At 41.0% G+C, this 16,832-nt stretch overlaps 1 protein-coding gene across 1 annotated transcript; it reads left to right on the top strand.

Moving 5' to 3' along the window:
• The first annotated feature begins 829 nt into the window (after positions 1 to 829).
• On the top strand, positions 830 to 2,353 carry LOC117776023 (otoraplin-like). The gene is made up of 4 exons (XM_034609692.1): positions 830 to 1,037; positions 1,190 to 1,329; positions 1,592 to 1,702; positions 1,812 to 2,353. Exons 1-4 carry the CDS (start codon positions 923 to 925, stop codon positions 1,833 to 1,835), a joined length of 390 nt encoding a protein of 129 aa, XP_034465583.1. The 5' UTR covers positions 830 to 922; the 3' UTR covers positions 1,836 to 2,353.
• Positions 2,354 to 16,832: the final 14,479 nt, after the last annotated feature.

The following is a 16,832-nucleotide window of genomic DNA, read 5'->3' as shown; positions in this document are numbered from 1 at the left end:
ATAAGTCTTTGTTCTGAGTGTGATGTGTTGAATAAAGATACTTTGTTCTTCATACAACAGATTGTGTCATTGGGAGAGGGACAGACTCCAAACCATTTTTTGACTTTTTTTTTAATCGAGAACTTTAAGAACCCACTTTCTCTATCCCTCTCTGTAATGTTGATATAATAATTATAAGTTACAAGACATTAAAAAAATCTTTGTTTATTACATGATCAAAACACTTTTGCTTTTAAGTGTAACTGAGTCACTTCTAAAACATAAACGACATTTCACCATCACTTTAAAGTTACTATGTTCAGTAACAAAATTACAACCGCTATCAAACAATACGATCACACCCATCAACATTCATTTCCATCTGTAGACAAAAGACAATGAATTTAAGCAATACCCCCCTGAGGGGACATTTTTCAATATGCAACTGCAAATGAATTATACTTCATGAACAGACCATAGATTTTTACCTCTAGTTACATAAAACATGTTAAAAGTTCATTCTTCTCTCTAACATTTTAGTATGTTTAAAAATGTGGCACTACAATAAAAAGACCTGCTGCTAGAACACCATGTTGTATTTCTACACATGAATCTACTGCAGCTTACGGAGCTTACACAGATCACATGGACCGTGACTGCGTGTCCCTGCCGAGAGACTGAGGTTTGAGAAGTTTAAAAACACAAGGAAGAAAAAGGTCTGCCAACTCCCCAGTGGGGAAATAAGTACTTCCAGAAAGAATGTGGCGTTTCTGAAACTCAACACCGATTGGCTAGGCGACCTCTGATGCAGGGGCTCAGCCCATCCACCCCTGGCTGGGAGAAGTGTTTGGAGACTTTTATAGCCTTAAGTTCCTTCAATCGTCCACATTCACATCTGCACACACATACAAAACTCTCCCTTGGTTGCGCTGTTTTGGTCAGCATGAGTTATCCATTGGTGATTCTGCTCTGTGTAGGACTATTGCACCAGACTGTGAGGGCCGTCGTTATGGATAAATTAGCAGATGACAAGATTTGTGGAGATGCAGAATGCTCATGTAAGTCAGAAGATGAAATGACATCACATGTACAGTTTGTTCTGAAATCTGTTACGTGTTAAAACCGTGCAACCAAATGCATGTTCCTTTGAACTTTGTACTTTGAACTATGCGTTTCCACTTCCTCTTTTTAATTTTCTGTCCTTTACCAGATGTTCTCTCCTTGGCCACAGCCCTGGATGACTTCATAGCTCCTGACTGCAGATTCATCAACATCAAGAAGGGTCAGATGGTGTATGTGTATTCTAAACTCGTGCCAGAGGAGGGCGCCGGAGTCTTCTGGTCTGGAAGTGTACGTGTGTATTTGTTATGTAGCAGTGAAGCAGTGCAAACCTCCAATCAGTTACTATAAGACACAGAGGATGTGCAGCAGCTAGGACAGACGGGTGTGACCTTTCAAGAATGTGTGACAAGAGCAACAATGAATTTGGTTAAATATTTAATTGAATCTGAGCAAACATTTAATTAATGTTTCAGGAAGGAAGATTAAATGCACACAGCATATATAATGTGATGTTAATTTGTTAGAGAGGCCGTGTTGTTTTCACTGGCAGGTTTACAGTGAGCGGTACGTGGACCAGATGGGCATCATCGGATACTTCCCTGCAACCGTGGTGAAGGAGACACACAAGTTTACAGAGGTCACAGTTAAGATCCCCACAACCGTGCGTGTTCCTGCCTTATTTATAGGAATATATTTGAGATCCACAATATTATTTCTGAAGTAATATGTGGTGGTTGACATATATCTAATTTAACTTCTTCTTCTTTCAGGGCATGGACTTTTACTGTGTTTAAGACTTGACAGATTGAAGCGTAGACTGCACACACCGAAAAACCGACAGTTCTTCTCGTCAGTGTGCCATTACATTCTGTTGTGTTGTCTGTCTCCAGCTGGAGTGAAAACCTGGACACTTTCCACACCTCATTGTCCACAGCCTGACCCCTGCTGTTCAGTGAGCTCCTCTGTCTCTCCTTGCTTTGTCTTTTCAGGAGACCTTTCTAAATAAACCTCCTTTTTATCCATGTCGATAATGTTGATTATTTGAAAAGATAAGAATCTGTTTTGTTTTGCTTATTTGACTTTTGACGACTAGGAGCTCTTTTAAATTGCTATAACTGCAAAGTAGTAGTGCAACTGCTGCGAATAACCTCTCCTGTTGTTAATATTATCAAATTCAATTTGTTACGCCGAGGTAGGTTTTTTATTGCAGTTTCAAGGTTTCATGATGCCGTTAGAGATATTTTTTGTCATGCGAAAAGCCATCTGCATCAAACAGTGAATTATGATTTATTCTATAAAGGCAGGGAAAAAAGTTCTGTTTATCGCATCATTTTGAAAATAAATGTAACATTCAAAATAATTGCACTATATATTTGCCTATTTAACACCACATTTAGTCACATCATCTATTAAACACAACATCTTTTTTTCATTATGTATTTTGTAGCAATTGATGTGCCAATTGCTCTTTAAAACACACACATTCCATACCAACCAACTATTCCGAACTAACTGTGATAAATATGAAATGGGGCGTAAATGCAGATAAGATGCTGCCTTGCTTTGGTGATATAATGTGCAACAACAACATGATTAAACTAAGACTGATGAATATAACCCGGGAACTCTGGTGACTACATAATCAATCGTAAACAGTATCATTATTGGCGACTATTTCCTAAATATTCGTCAAACTAAAATGACAACAGTCCACGAAACAAATTGGTTATAAAGGGTTTTATTCTGTGATTATGCTTTGCCTATTTTCTTTATGAGACAGCAACAAATTGAATGTCACTTTTCTCCCTTCTTTTAGATCAATACACCTGCAAGTTTGTTGAAAGCTCTATAAGCTGTTTCATGTTGCTTTGAAATATATCAAAGTATTCAGGGAGGTCTTAAAAGCTCACAGAAGTCACTCATCAATGTAATTTGACCTTTGAAGCCTTGGCTTTGATTAGAATAAAGCTACTTCATGTTTAAGTTATTTTCGATTAAGTTTCGTTACATATGCTAGCAATAACTTCAGCACTTTTGTCCAAGTCTAATATGATTCGAGATTATTTCCTCCTCATGTCCGTATGTCCACCCACACACACGCAGCTTCCAAAGCACTGCTATGATTAAATATGACGTATTTGTCATAGTTAAGACTCTTTCCACAGAATGATTTTAATCTCTTTTTTTTGATTGGTTGTGAATCATCAGTAGATTCTCTCCTTTATGCATCGCAGCACCCACCCAGTGGTGAATACAACATCTCAATCAAATGTTCGCCGTTTATAATGGTGGATTATCAAACCCAAAGATTTTTCATTTTGATAAAGGAAGAGTCGGAGATTTGGATCTCCCATTGCATTTCTCTGACATTTCAGGAGGTCTCTTACATGACCGCTGCATGCATTGATTTGTGAGGACTCTACAATCATGTCATTTTCGTTAGATTGTTTCTCTCTGACCTGCAGGCGTTCTGAGAAAGGCAGGTTTACGAGTTTAGGAAATAGGGCTGTCACAAATTACGATCAATCCCCCGTCCCCCTTCTCCCCTCAGATCAATACAAACCTGTTTCAGACGTGGACATCTCCCGCAAACTGCCGCTCAGGAGAAAGACACCTGGGGCATGTCTGAAAGAGGAGAGGAGAGGATTACAAGATTATCATCATTATATTATTATGTTTCCTGATGTATTTTTGGAAACAAATTTAGAAAAATCTCTGTGTGAGTTCACATTGGATAAATTAATTTTCCATCATTAAACAGCATGTACAGATGAACGCTCGGCACCCTTTCATCTGATTACCAGTTACAGTTATATGTGTATTTACAAAACGAAAATCTAAGAAGTCTACAGTCAATCTTCCATCAGACAGCTGTAGCTTTAGGGTATTACCATGGGGACAGGCTGGGATACTGTGACAGATGAGATTGATGTGCATCGTGCATGTTTGTGTGTGTGTTTCCTGTTGCTTAAAGGAGCAGCTGCCAAATGCAGGCTACAGTAAATACGTTTTTTTTTTCCATCCGGTGTCACACCCACACCTCAACACCCGGCAACACAGAACCCCGTGCAGCTGGGAAATCAGCAGCTTCAGGTCTGGTTAGCATCTGAGCGTGACATTTTAGACCAGAGAGGCAGAGTCTCTTTCCTTTTTTTTTGCCTCCAGGCGACATCCCAAAAACTCCCATCTGGCATGTTTGTGTGATACTGTGAAAGAAAAGTAGTCTAACAGCTTTTAATCAGAACAGCCAACAACTCTGAAGCAATTATAAAAAAGGAAAAAATAATATAAAATCAGCAAAAGATCATTTCAATTGTGAAGAAAAATGACTGCAACCTTAGCAGAACTGACAACTGAAGACTGGTTAGATGAACATCCGGAGAGCATCGTATTCAACGTACTTGACATGGGATGACTCAGTGGGATTGTTCTTTTAGGGGAAAGATGATGTTCACTCAGAACAATTACACAGAGAATTTGAATCTGTTATGAACAGAGGTTATTAATAGGTAGGTCGTGGTCTGGGTTCAGACGCTGTCTTATTCCGACCTGGACCTATTACGGATAACAATTGATAAATCCTTCAAATTTTGACAAAGCCTCTCAACTTCAACAGCCGCAGCCTCGCTAGCATTTACGGCACTGGTTTGGTGGCTTCGGGAAAAATCAAAGACCAATTTCATCCATTGTTAATCATCTCACGTGATGTCACATACGACAGGATGAAAAATAGACAGAGAGAAGTGAGTCAGAGAAAAGTAAGAAAACCAAAGCTGTTCAGTTGTTAAGATGCGAAGAAAATTGTATAAGAAAAGAAGAAAAAGCGAAACCTAACATTGATGCACATTTAAAAAAAACTTGTTCTTTTTTACTTGACATTAGAAGAAAGCATTACATTTTTTACGAGGATGCTTATTTAAATTCAATTGGAAAACTGACAATACATAAATTTTCTAAATATTATTGCATTAGACTTTAAGTGATTTGAGTAGCTGAATGCACACAAATGTGACTACATCTAATACTTCAATATATATTGCATTGGATCATAACACAAGTTTGAAATCATGGTGCTCTAGACCTTTGCTTGAGGAAATGTTATCTTGACCTCTGAATCTTTATTAAATACCCCTGCTCTAGAATGATGGCTATAGGCTTTAGGTTTGTGTGTGTGTGTGTGTGTGTGTGTGTGTGTGTGTGTGTGTGTGTGTGTGTGTGTGTGTGTGTGTGTGTGTGTGTGTGTGTGTGTGTGTGTCTATAGTGACTGACCTAATCGGTACTGTCTTAAAGGTGCTTGAACGAAAGGGTTTGTCATCTCAGATTTTCTCGAGTCAGAAAAGGCCAGTTTGGCTTGTTTGATTTAAATCAATCAGTCAGTCAGGATGAATCAGTCACTGCTAGAGCCTGAGGATCAGCTGTGTCCTTCTCGCCTGATTAATGTCCAATTCATTTAGTATTAAAGTCTAGTTTCGTGTCAGGAATGTCTAACTACCAATTGGCATTGACACCATATGTGTTGCTGCCGCACAAAGAGAATAAAGTGACCATATAAGGGATCGATGGAGAAGAAAATCCAACTTCCAAAGTGTTCTTTGTCTTTCGATATTTATCCACCTTACTGTCAGAAATCTGTCTGTGTGTCTGTTTCATGTCTCTGACTCATGCAATTGCACAAGATAGTGAGATTCCATCCATTTTCTCTGTCACATAACCACACAAAGAAACCATTGATTTCATTTTGTGTGTGTTCAACCCTCCAAACAGCTCAGCACTCCATTGTATCTCCTACTGGGGTGATTACTGCTTTATCCTGGTGGAGGAAAAAAGACATGTGAGGATAAAACCCTGTATTTTCTGCATATAACATTGTATTTTGAGGTGAAAGGGGACAGTTGATAAATGAAACGAGGTGAAATTAGGTCCTCTTCACAGTTGGGCCATGTCTTTCACTGTATACTCACATTTTCAGTTAATCAAAGTACATAGACTCAGCCGAGCACTATTACTGGTTAGGTTTACCTTTGCATAGAAAGCGGCCTGAGCTCTTTGTGGCATGGATTCCCCAATATGTTGGAAGCATTGCTATGAGATTCTGGTCCGTGCTGACCTGTGACATTAAGTAATTTCTACAGCTGCACTTTCTTGCTGCAAATCTCCAGTTTTACAACATCTCAAAGGTGTTGTACTGGATTAAGACGTTCATGGGACTCGACCGCTTTGTGACATGTTGTGTCTGGAAGTAGCCTTTAGATGATGGTAAACTGTGGCTATGAAGGGATGAACAAAGAGGCCGTAGCAATCAAACAAGCACTCATGGCTGATTGTTATTAATGGGCCCAAAGTGATCGATGCAAGGGAACATTCCCCACACCATGACAGCCTGGACTGTTGACACAAGACCATCTGCAGCCTCAGCAGAGATCCAGATTCAGGTTGGAGTTCATTATTCCAGCCTTCAAATGTCCTATGTTGGTGAGTCTGTGCCCACTGCAGCCTCAGATGTCTGTCAATGACTGACTAGAGTGGATATCAACATGATCTTTCCACTGTTGTTACCGATCCAGCTCAGGGTTCAATGTGTTGTGCCTCTCTCGATCACCACCTGGTGGCTGGCTGCAGAATAGATCCTTGTGCATTTCTTATCACACTGGGTTTAGATTCGTTTTTGATGCTGTTGCAATGGGATGAAACTTCATGACTGACGGCTGAGACTGACTCACGATTGGTTGAGTGCATGTGTCGTCAAGACTTCGCTACCACGGCTTCATCCACTGAGCGCTACTGTGGAAACTCTGGCTCCAAATGTGCAAGATGGCGGCGGTCGTGTCCAGGATATGTTGGCTTAATCTCTGGATAGTGGGAGGAAGTGGAGTCCATCTTTATATACACTGTATATGGTTCCAACCAGTCTGACCCGTCTCCTGTGATCACTCTCATTAATAAGCTGATTTTGACTGCAGAGCTGTGTCTAGTCTTGGCAAAGAAATCCCAGGAGATGAGCAGTTTCAAAGCGATTTGTCTGACACGAGCAGTCATGCTTTTATCAAAGTCACTGAGACCACATTTCCCCCCCATTCATATGTTAAATGTGAATATTACCGGATGCTCCTGACCTGCATGAATAAGCTAGTGTCAGAGGTGTTCCTAATAAAGTTCTCATTGAGTCTACACACTTCCAATGAGTCTTGTCCCTCAAATCTCCTAAATAGTACAGTATTGTAAGTGTGTGTCTGCCCGAGTAAGAGGATCGTTTCAGGAGTGAATATTATATAAACCCCTTCATACAAAACAACCCTCTTCTTGTCTTTCCCATTCAAAGACACCAACTTCCTTCCAACTCCCCCTATAGTTTTCCCATCATGGTTGGCTAAAAGATTCAGGGTGTGTGTGTGTGTGTGTGTTTGTGTGCGCGCACGTGTTAAGGGGTCGCCAGTGTATGAGAAGACCTTCAATAATGATTCAAGAGACGCTTTATGTAAAGTAGCCGACAATCTCTATTTGACTAATGACATTCTCACAGGTCAAAGGTCATAAAGAAAAAGACGGGAAATGAACGAGGAAATTAAAACGCAGACACCGGCTTGCAATATTTAGCGAATGGAAATCAAGATACCCTTTTCTAGTTTGACACACTAGTTACCGATGAATCATTAATATTAATGAACACTGAATTAATGTATCAATGAAAAAATACATCAAGTTATTAAGGTTCCAATAGGTGTGCAGCCCTACAGATAAAATGTACACACTTCTTCCACTTATTGTTCTTTTGCTCGAAACATATATTTTACAGATCCCCATGTTTATCAGCCAATTGGATCCTTAGATTATGATTTAAATTATAATTTAAATTCAAATGCTTGTAAATAGTGCATAAAAAACAAGTATTTCCCCATTTGTCACATGTTATTTTATGAGAGCCAGTTCTCTGACCCCAAGCAGTGAGGCAAACATGTCAGGGTGCTTATCTGCACATGCTTTTCTGTGACAGATGGCCACAAACATGCCTCCACATGCATGATAATGCTTTGTGTTTGTGGTGATGCAGTAAAGTCACTGTTTACTCAGAGGAAGCGAGGACGTGTCGATCAGATCTGGAGTCTCTCCTTGTGTGTACAAGGTTTCCTCTCACAAAACAATGCAGCTCAGGTTAATTAGCGACTCCACTGTATGTTGGTCATGGGCGTAAATGAGTGTTATATGTCTCCATGTGTGGGTGTCACCCCACCTATTGTTCTCTGTCAGCTGGGATTGTCTCCAGCCGCCTGCAAGGATAAGTGGTTATAGGAAATGAATGGATGTGTAAATGCCAGATTTGCAGAGGAGTGAAAAACCATAGATCCCCTTATCTGTCTCCTTAATCTTTTCATTATTTTTATTCTTCTTATTGTTTTTCTGATTTTATTTCATTTTAGTTTCTTAAATTTGTTTTTATTCCACCCGTTTATTAGTCATTTTATCATATTAAAATCATGATTTTATTTTTTTCTACTTGTTTATTGTATTTTCTCTGAGCTTTGGGATAAACATCTCTTCAGATACACCAAATGAACACACTATCCAACCATCACGTCTGGGCCTCACAAAGCTTTGAAATGTTCTTTTATATCATAGCTACCTTGTTAAACACACTGAAAGCAGAAAAGAACCTCCTCTATTCATTCCTTGAGTCGTATGATTGTGATTTGAAGGTCACATATTGCTCACAGTCTTGTCTATTGACTTCCCTGTAACATAAATAATACATGTGTTTAGGTAACACATAGCTGGAGGTCTTGGCAAAGGCTGTCGGCTGCGTTTGATGCTTACGCGTCACGACAGAATCTACACCTAACAAAGAAAAACACTTGAAATCCAAGTAAAGGACGGCTTTTCAGTGCGTTTACATTATATCAGCGTGGCACCAATGGAAAGGATTCACTGTTTTTCTTCAGATTTTTTTCTTTAAATGATTTAACTTCAACAGAGACAGAATACCTCAGTGTCTTATTATAAGACTATGCTGTTGAGGCCCATTTTTCTCGAGGAGTCTCCCTGCATCAGGCTGACGGATTGCTTTGAGGAGAGGAGAAATAAAAAGGCGATCATTTCATGTCTCGCTCTAGTTTTGGGAGTCGTGAGGGGAGGAACGCTTCCATCAGAGATCGTCTACGGCCTGTCTTCAAATGTCTTTGCAGAGGGTTTTTCTTTTTTTTTTTGCACAAGCCTCTGAGCTATGAATAGATCCCGTGTTTGTCATGACAACCAATTACCCATTACAAAAGCAGTGAGGCTAAGTAAGGCAATTAAGTGCTGAAACAAAAATGTGTGTTGCAAGGATTTCTCGGTCTGTTCCTGTTCACTGTATGTGCACGAACACACAGCTAAATGTTCTCTCGTGGACTTTCCTATAGGAAGATTACCCCTGTTGTGCTCTACTGCAGATACTAATAATCACATTTCTACATTATGTTTGGTTATTTAGTGGAAGCAGTGAAACAGTAATGTTTAGAGTGAATAGGCTCTAACAAGTGGAAAGACAGACTAAAAAGGACAAATGCATAAATAAATAAAAAGTTACAGATAAGAAAAAGGATAAAACAAGATAAATAAAACATTATTAAATGATTGAATTAGTCGGTATAAGATCTAAGCACACCTATAAAATGAGGCCTTGAGAGATTAATTGTGTAGCCATGAACAATTTATTTACTTTCCAACTCGTGATCATTGGATTATAATTTATAGTATGGTATTTAAAGCGTAGCGGCTCATATTCTAATCTAGATGCACTGTGTCAGCGCGCTGCATAAGGCCGTGGTTCGTCTATTAGGTTTTGTCATGTTTTCCTTTGAGTTTCATATCTCAGTCCCGCAGCCGCCCGAGGCTTGTTCCCAGAGACTGACATGACTGACGGTGATAAGAAAGAAAAACATGCTGCAATAATACTTCCCATTATGGAAAAATAGTCATGTATTATTCCATTTGCTATATTTCCTATCATAGCAAACAGTGCAGTATGAACGGCGCGTGCACATGCATACATTAGAGGTGTTACTGCGTGCAGCGGGAGGTTATCTGCGTCACCATGTGGATTTTTTTGTGCGAGACTTGTGAAATGCTCTTGTGAAATGATAAAGGTGTTAAATGAGAAAAGAGAATCGAGTACGTCAGAATAAAGCCACATCCTGCTTTGTACAAGCCACCTGCCTCTGAGCCATCACAGGTGAGCAGGCTGTCCCAGAGTACACGCTGTGGCTTTGCAGAGCCGACGCAGGGGCTGTTTATAGACCAACCAGGTTTGTTAAGCCTAATGGTCCTTGTATTGATTGGCTGGGATATCCTCGCAAATCGCAGGGGCAGAATGAACAATGAGATCCTCATTGAGGTTCTCTAAACGCATTTCAGCTTGTAGTTTTATTGACCCTCCTGGAGCGGCCAGTGCAGAGTTTATTTACACACCCTGCTCATTGCCTGTTTTTTAAAATGGCGGGACGACTCTGCGAGGAGGGTGATTGAGGAAGCACCGCACATCATCCGCTGCACAGTTGACTGGTTATAATGAACTGAACTTAGCTTTTAATAATATCTAATATAAAGTGGCGATGGTTTGTAAAGTTGCAGAGTGAAAACAATTAAACTACATGCAAATGAATTACCTTCGCTCGATTAAATAAATGAAGCCACACTAAATAAATTAAGCAGCACAGTACAGAGCCTCTAATTAGCTGTGCTGACTTCACAGACAGTCGGTGGAATGGCAGGCTTATCGTGGCGCTGCTGTCGACTCGGTGCAGTCGCTGAGCCGTAAAGAGACTGTGGCTGTCACTAATCCCGGCCTGGATCAAACGATGCAGGTTCTCACATCTGTGCAAAGAGTTTAATGAAAGGTGTTAAACTCCGTGTTTCCATGAGAGTCACTGCTTCTCGGCCGAGCGGCATGGAAACACCTGCTCATCCACGTGCGTGATGCACATGCACACGTACAAAAGATATTTTTTTCTCTTTACACAGCATTTCTCTGCATCCATTGTAACCTTTGTTCCAAGCAGCCAAGGCTTAAATGTCAAGTTGTCTTATTAATGGCTTTGTCTCTAGGTTCCTGGAATTATTTACTCATTATCACCCTTTTCTTTATCCCAAAAATCTTTTCCCTCCTGGCCGGTTTGTTATTAAAGGACGCTGTTAGTGCTAAAGCAAGTGATATGTTGCTAATTGCCTGTGGCATAGTTATGTTTACTCAGTGCCCTGTGTGGCCTATGAAAAATATCCATTGTTTGCTTTCCTAATGGACTGTGCTCTTTGGCTCCTTCTATACTGTATGGCAGTGCTGGAAAGAGGTTACGAAACCTCTGAGATACCATTACCATTAGCCCTAATGTCCTTTTAAAATGGAAAGCACGTCAGAGCACCCACACACACAGAGATTGCTGTGTATGCTGTTTGCATGATACAGCCCCACTGTCATCCTCTCCTGCCAAGGTCACTTGACCTGTCCCCTTTGTGTAGTCCCACATTAGAAATAAGGAACATTTCTGACCTTGATGAGCTGTAGCTGAACATTACACACTCTACTTTCTAGTACATCTCTACTCATTTTAGCTGTGCAGCCAATCTCCTGTGTCAATACTTTAGATCTTTTTTGACAAAAATCGAATGTTTGCATGGATACACGCGCGCCTTGCTTCTAATCACTGTGAATTCTCAGGATGGAAAGGGTGACCTCTCCTGCTAAGACACGGAGCTTAACACGGTTCGTGACAGTCACATGGTGATTATTTCCTGTTGTGCCTCAAAGGTCAGGCTGCCTCATCGCACTCTCCAAAATGGCACACGTTTAACACTGCATCATCCAAACATCACAGGCATCAGATTGGAGGTGGCTGACTTCACTGGTGACTTAATGAGCGCATGAGGGGAAATGGGAAAGTTGGCCGTGCTGTGAACGCACTGCAGCTACAGGTCCAGCTCAGGAGGCTTTGGTTGGAAAAAAAAAATTACTTTGACGTATTGTTTTCCGCAGTGACCAACCAAAATCACCAGCAGCATAAAGTGTTCGAGGTGTTTGATGCCGGTGTGTTGGGGGACACTCAGCATGAAACACCAGTAATGGCAATTAAACCCCTGCGGCCCTGACAACAACATAATTTCTGAATCCACGCTGGGCACAGACTCGTGCCTCAAAGATGAGAATTGCTCATCCACGAACTCACTGTAAACTCTGAAGCACCCGCTGATATCATTTAGCTGATTACTGTAGCGCTTTTGACAAAGCACATTATGTGACACAGTCGTAGCTGCTGGCAAATGAGCTCCGCTTAAGACACAGCCCGAACAACCCGAGGCTTTTCTACCTGAAAAAGGTCAAAACACATGTTCCCGAAATGCCAATCTGACTGTTCCTCAGTGACACGAATCAAATTATCGCAGACAGGTGCTGACACAGTTTGGACATTTTTCATTAGCAGCAAAGCAGGAACCCAGTGACCTTATGGAAGCAAAGTGTGTGTGTTTACAACACGCCTCAATATGAACATCTTCAATTCAAATGTTTGAAATAAGGTAAATCGTTATTCTATTTGCTACATATATATATATCTTGGATGAAAAGGCCCCTTACAATTTTATTGCAACTGAGTAATATGACAATAAAAATATTTGAATCTTGAATCTATAAGTGTCACTGAACTATTCATGAAAGCCAAATAAATAAGACGTTGACTGTTTAAGTGAGGTAGGAAAACTGCAAACTTGAACTGTCTCTATCTGTCCCCATTTTATAAACAGTCCATCTGTCCCCATTTCATGATGTCGCCCGGGACATTTTCTGTTGAAACGTGAAAGATGCAATTTCTTCCAAAGTGAATGTGTGGGTTTGATAATTAATCAAAATCAGACTAGGTGTTTTTTCCTTCTCTCTCTCAATGAACGTGATTCATCCATGAATTTAATTTGTATGTTCTTTTATTCCCTCCTAGGTGGCGCGTTCATTAGACATCGCAGCGAACTCACCTCAAAATAAGTAACACACGGGGAAATAATTGTTGTGATTACGCATAATCTTTGCCCGCTCAGTTGTTTTTCTTTTCCAATTAAACTAAATTAATATTCTGAGTATGCTCTGAATGACAAAGCAGGTGGCAGAGTTTTCTCGCTGCACCTCCATCGCTGTTTGTGTGGAAAGCTGTGGGGAGAACTGCTCTGCTACAGGCTGTGATGGCGGATTGGCTTTCCAGAGACTATTAATAATATAGTAATATTAAGAAAATAAAATTCCCTCTCCCCATGGCTGAGCTTTGTCACGAATTCGGCAAGTTTATGTGTACAAGGATTTATGGAAGGAGCAGGCGAAAGAGAAAAAAATGGCTGCTTTTTATTTCTGGAAAATAAGGAAAACGATTGCGTAGTTTATCTTTCCAGGTGGTGAATTAAACATAACGCAGCAGGTGAAATAACTTTGTGATGGCTCCTGCATTTGTTCCCTGCTTTTTAAAAAGAACAGCAAAGGTGTGGAGATAAAAAATAATGATGCTCACAAATCATAAAACAAACTTTATGTGATTGCAACATTATTATGAAACAGTATATGATAATATTATCGTTTGCAGTTTGTTTGGTAATAGGCTTTTTAATAAGTAGTTGCGGTCAGTATTTTTTACATAACAATGTTTTAGTGGTTACTCATTGCCCCACAGAGCCAACTGTGGAACCCAATGGAACTTTTTAACTCACTGTTTCCATTTCTTTGCCCACAACTTTAATGATTATGTTCACTCTAACTGCTTTTATAGCAAACACTAACCCCTCTGTACACTACCCACCAACTACAGTACCAAACAGCAGCCAGGCAAAGCCACTAACAAGCTAGTGGACATCATCCGAATGAATGAAAGAAGATGTTTCTCTGTGTCAGCTGGATGTGTAAACAGGCATCACTCTGCGGACAAGTTTACCGTGTCAACTTAGAAGGATATAAAGTATCCGAGTGGTTGTTTCTGTGGCTCAAAAGTAAATGCATATTTAAGATTTGACATATGAAGCTTAGTGAAAGTTGTTCTGCACATCATGCCTCCTTAGTCTCATGCACAGTTGCTGCTATCTCTAGTCTCCACCAGCTTGTTTCTCTCTTTTCATCCAATCACAACCTGGCACGATCACCTTGAACCAATCAGTTTAAAATGTTCTCTCCCCATCCCGTCATTTAGCTGTCTGTTCAGTACTGAGACCAATGAGTGATCCACCTCCACCCCAATACACCACCTCAACTCTGGATACTGGGTCATCTCCCGTCAAAACATCCAACCAGAATCCCTTCATCAGACGCCACATGTTCCTGTGTCATTCTTCTTCACCACCACCTAGTGTTTGTAGGATCAGGGTAGAAGTCTCCTTCTATTCAAAAGCACCTAATTCACTGCTTCCATGGCGTTCAAAGTATATTCCTGTGTTCAAAATACAGTTATCTTATTCTAATCTCCTCATTTTCACTTGTTTTTTTTCGACACCAGCATCAGCCCTTAACACCAAGAGCTCTGGAATATCATCCTTCCAAGTTGACATCTTCATCTGTATCCCCTACATGTGTGGCACTTCTTTTTCATCCAGAACTTAGTTGTCGTCTTTTTGTTTGTATTTTTATCAGTTTTTCGTGAGTCGCATGTTAGGAATGTCATCATCACGCTGCTGTATTGTCACATAACTTCTTGGACATTCTCAGGAGTTATTACCGGTGCGCTGGCAGGAGAAAACCTGGAGAATGTCCTCAGCAACTGAATCAGACATTTGGGTTCTCTCACTCAGCCCCTCAAGATAATTTCAGGGGATAATCCAAGGTTCAGTGCCTGTCTACAAGCAGCCAAAATATCTCCTGTTTGAAATATATTAATTTCAATAAGGAAAACTAATCAAGTATCAATCAATAATCCCTTTTTTAACTTGTTCAAAATTTGAATAGCTTTTGTCAAGTTGGGGTCAGATCTTTGTGGGAAAGTGACTCGCTGCAACCTCTTCACTTCATGAATAGACTACATGTTAGACTCTCTGAAGTACAACAGTACTTCACACATTTTATTATGTTCAAAGTTAGCTCAAAGCCATAAAGGAGCACACGCAGGAATACCAATGGTGTCCGCGGTTAGCCAGCACCCCGCCGAGAGAAAATCAAAACATCACACAACAGGGTAGTGCTGGACCTCACAAATCAAAGCTATGGGTTGTGGTAACGCAAATTAAATCTTCTCCCACCAGTCGGAAGAGTCTTTCCTGAGACTCCCACAGACCTGGAAGGGGGGGATGAAAACAGCACTTACGGCGACTTGACAATTTTCGGAGATGGAAGAGTGGAGCGAGAAGGAGACGGGGGTCACGGAGGAACATAAAAAGTGTGAATGAATAAAGTTGAAGGATGAGTTTAATTTAATCATCTTCTGTGCCAGGTTGTGTGATCCGGGGCAAATCGAGACGGTACTTGGCCTTTCTTTCTTTTCTGTCTGCCGCACCTCACGTCACATCAGGTTCCAACATACCCTCGTGCTGTCCCCTCTGCTCCCTGCTATCTGCTCTTCCAGCTGGCCTGATAGAAGTAATGGATCTGTACATCACACTTTTACAGCCTCGTCTGCTTGTAGAGAGGCTGCAATTAAACCCTTCCTCCACAGTGACTCACTGCGGCTGCAGGTCGCTCTTGAATATCAGAACTATGAGACTTTCCACTGCTTACACCGCTGTGCACGCAGTCCAAAAGTTTTGTGTCCCTTTATCCACAGGAGTAAGAATTGATTTTCACACATGATTCAACCGAGACTTATTTAACAGGCGGCTCCCTTGTCTATAGAAGACCACAGTTGAAGTCTAGGATTTAAAGCAAAGTGACACTGGAGTAATGATATGTCATCACCTGTCATCCCTCCGACATCGTGATGACCCATGTGCTGCCTGCGGGTTTTGATAGCCGTCTACCTGTGAAGGCCGACATCTTATCTCGCGGAGCCAGAGGCAGACGGCGGCTTCCTATAGAGCGAGAGAGAGAGAGAGAGAGAGAGAGGCGGGTCACAGAGCGAGGCGAGATCGAGCCAGACTGCGAATGAAACCATCAGAAGTGCGGCTCCTGACACTATCCACACTGCAATCAATGCAGATAGAGTACCCACAATCCCCCCCCCCCCCTCTACTCCATTCACTCAGAGACATCCCGTCCCACAACTTGAGCAGCGGCGCTCACAGAGCAGCAGAGTGTGGAGCTGCCTCTGAAATGACAGCTTAACTACAGGGAGGGACAAGAAAGGCCCTTTTTTTGCTTTTGTCTTTTTATCTCTGCCTCTCTGAGTTTTTTAGAGGCTCTTATATGTTGACTGACCCACGGCTCCATTTGCAGGACTTTATCTCTCAGACCTCTTTTACACCAACATTAGTGGGTATGAGAGAATGAGGAAGAGATTCTTCCTAGAGAACATCCGAGTGTCATGTTTCTGTTAGTGCCAATTGGAAACAATACAAACCTGTTTACTGCAGAGTCATCTGACCCCAGAGTGCTGATTGTATCCATTCATATTGCAAACAAAAGGCAGGTTAGTGGGTGTCAGTGGGTTTTTTGATCGGTGACTTTAAATTGCATCACCATCTAAAAAAAAATGGGAGCTCTAATCCTAAACTCTGCATTTAGACAGTCTGCTTTGTTGTAGATTGATTGGTTTATTTGATTTAACATTGAAAACGCCACCAAGTGTAGATCAATGCTCTCGTCTCTGAGAGCCAGTGAACATTTCCAGTCTGGTCGAGAGTTTGGTGGCAGATATTTCAGAGGCTTTGTCACA

The sequence above is a fragment of the Hippoglossus hippoglossus genome, chromosome 15, assembly GCF_009819705.1.
Source record: "Hippoglossus hippoglossus isolate fHipHip1 chromosome 15, fHipHip1.pri, whole genome shotgun sequence".
In the NCBI taxonomy this organism is placed as follows: Eukaryota; Metazoa; Chordata; class Actinopteri; order Pleuronectiformes; family Pleuronectidae; genus Hippoglossus; species Hippoglossus hippoglossus.
This window is presented reverse-complemented; position numbering and strand designations above follow the sequence as displayed.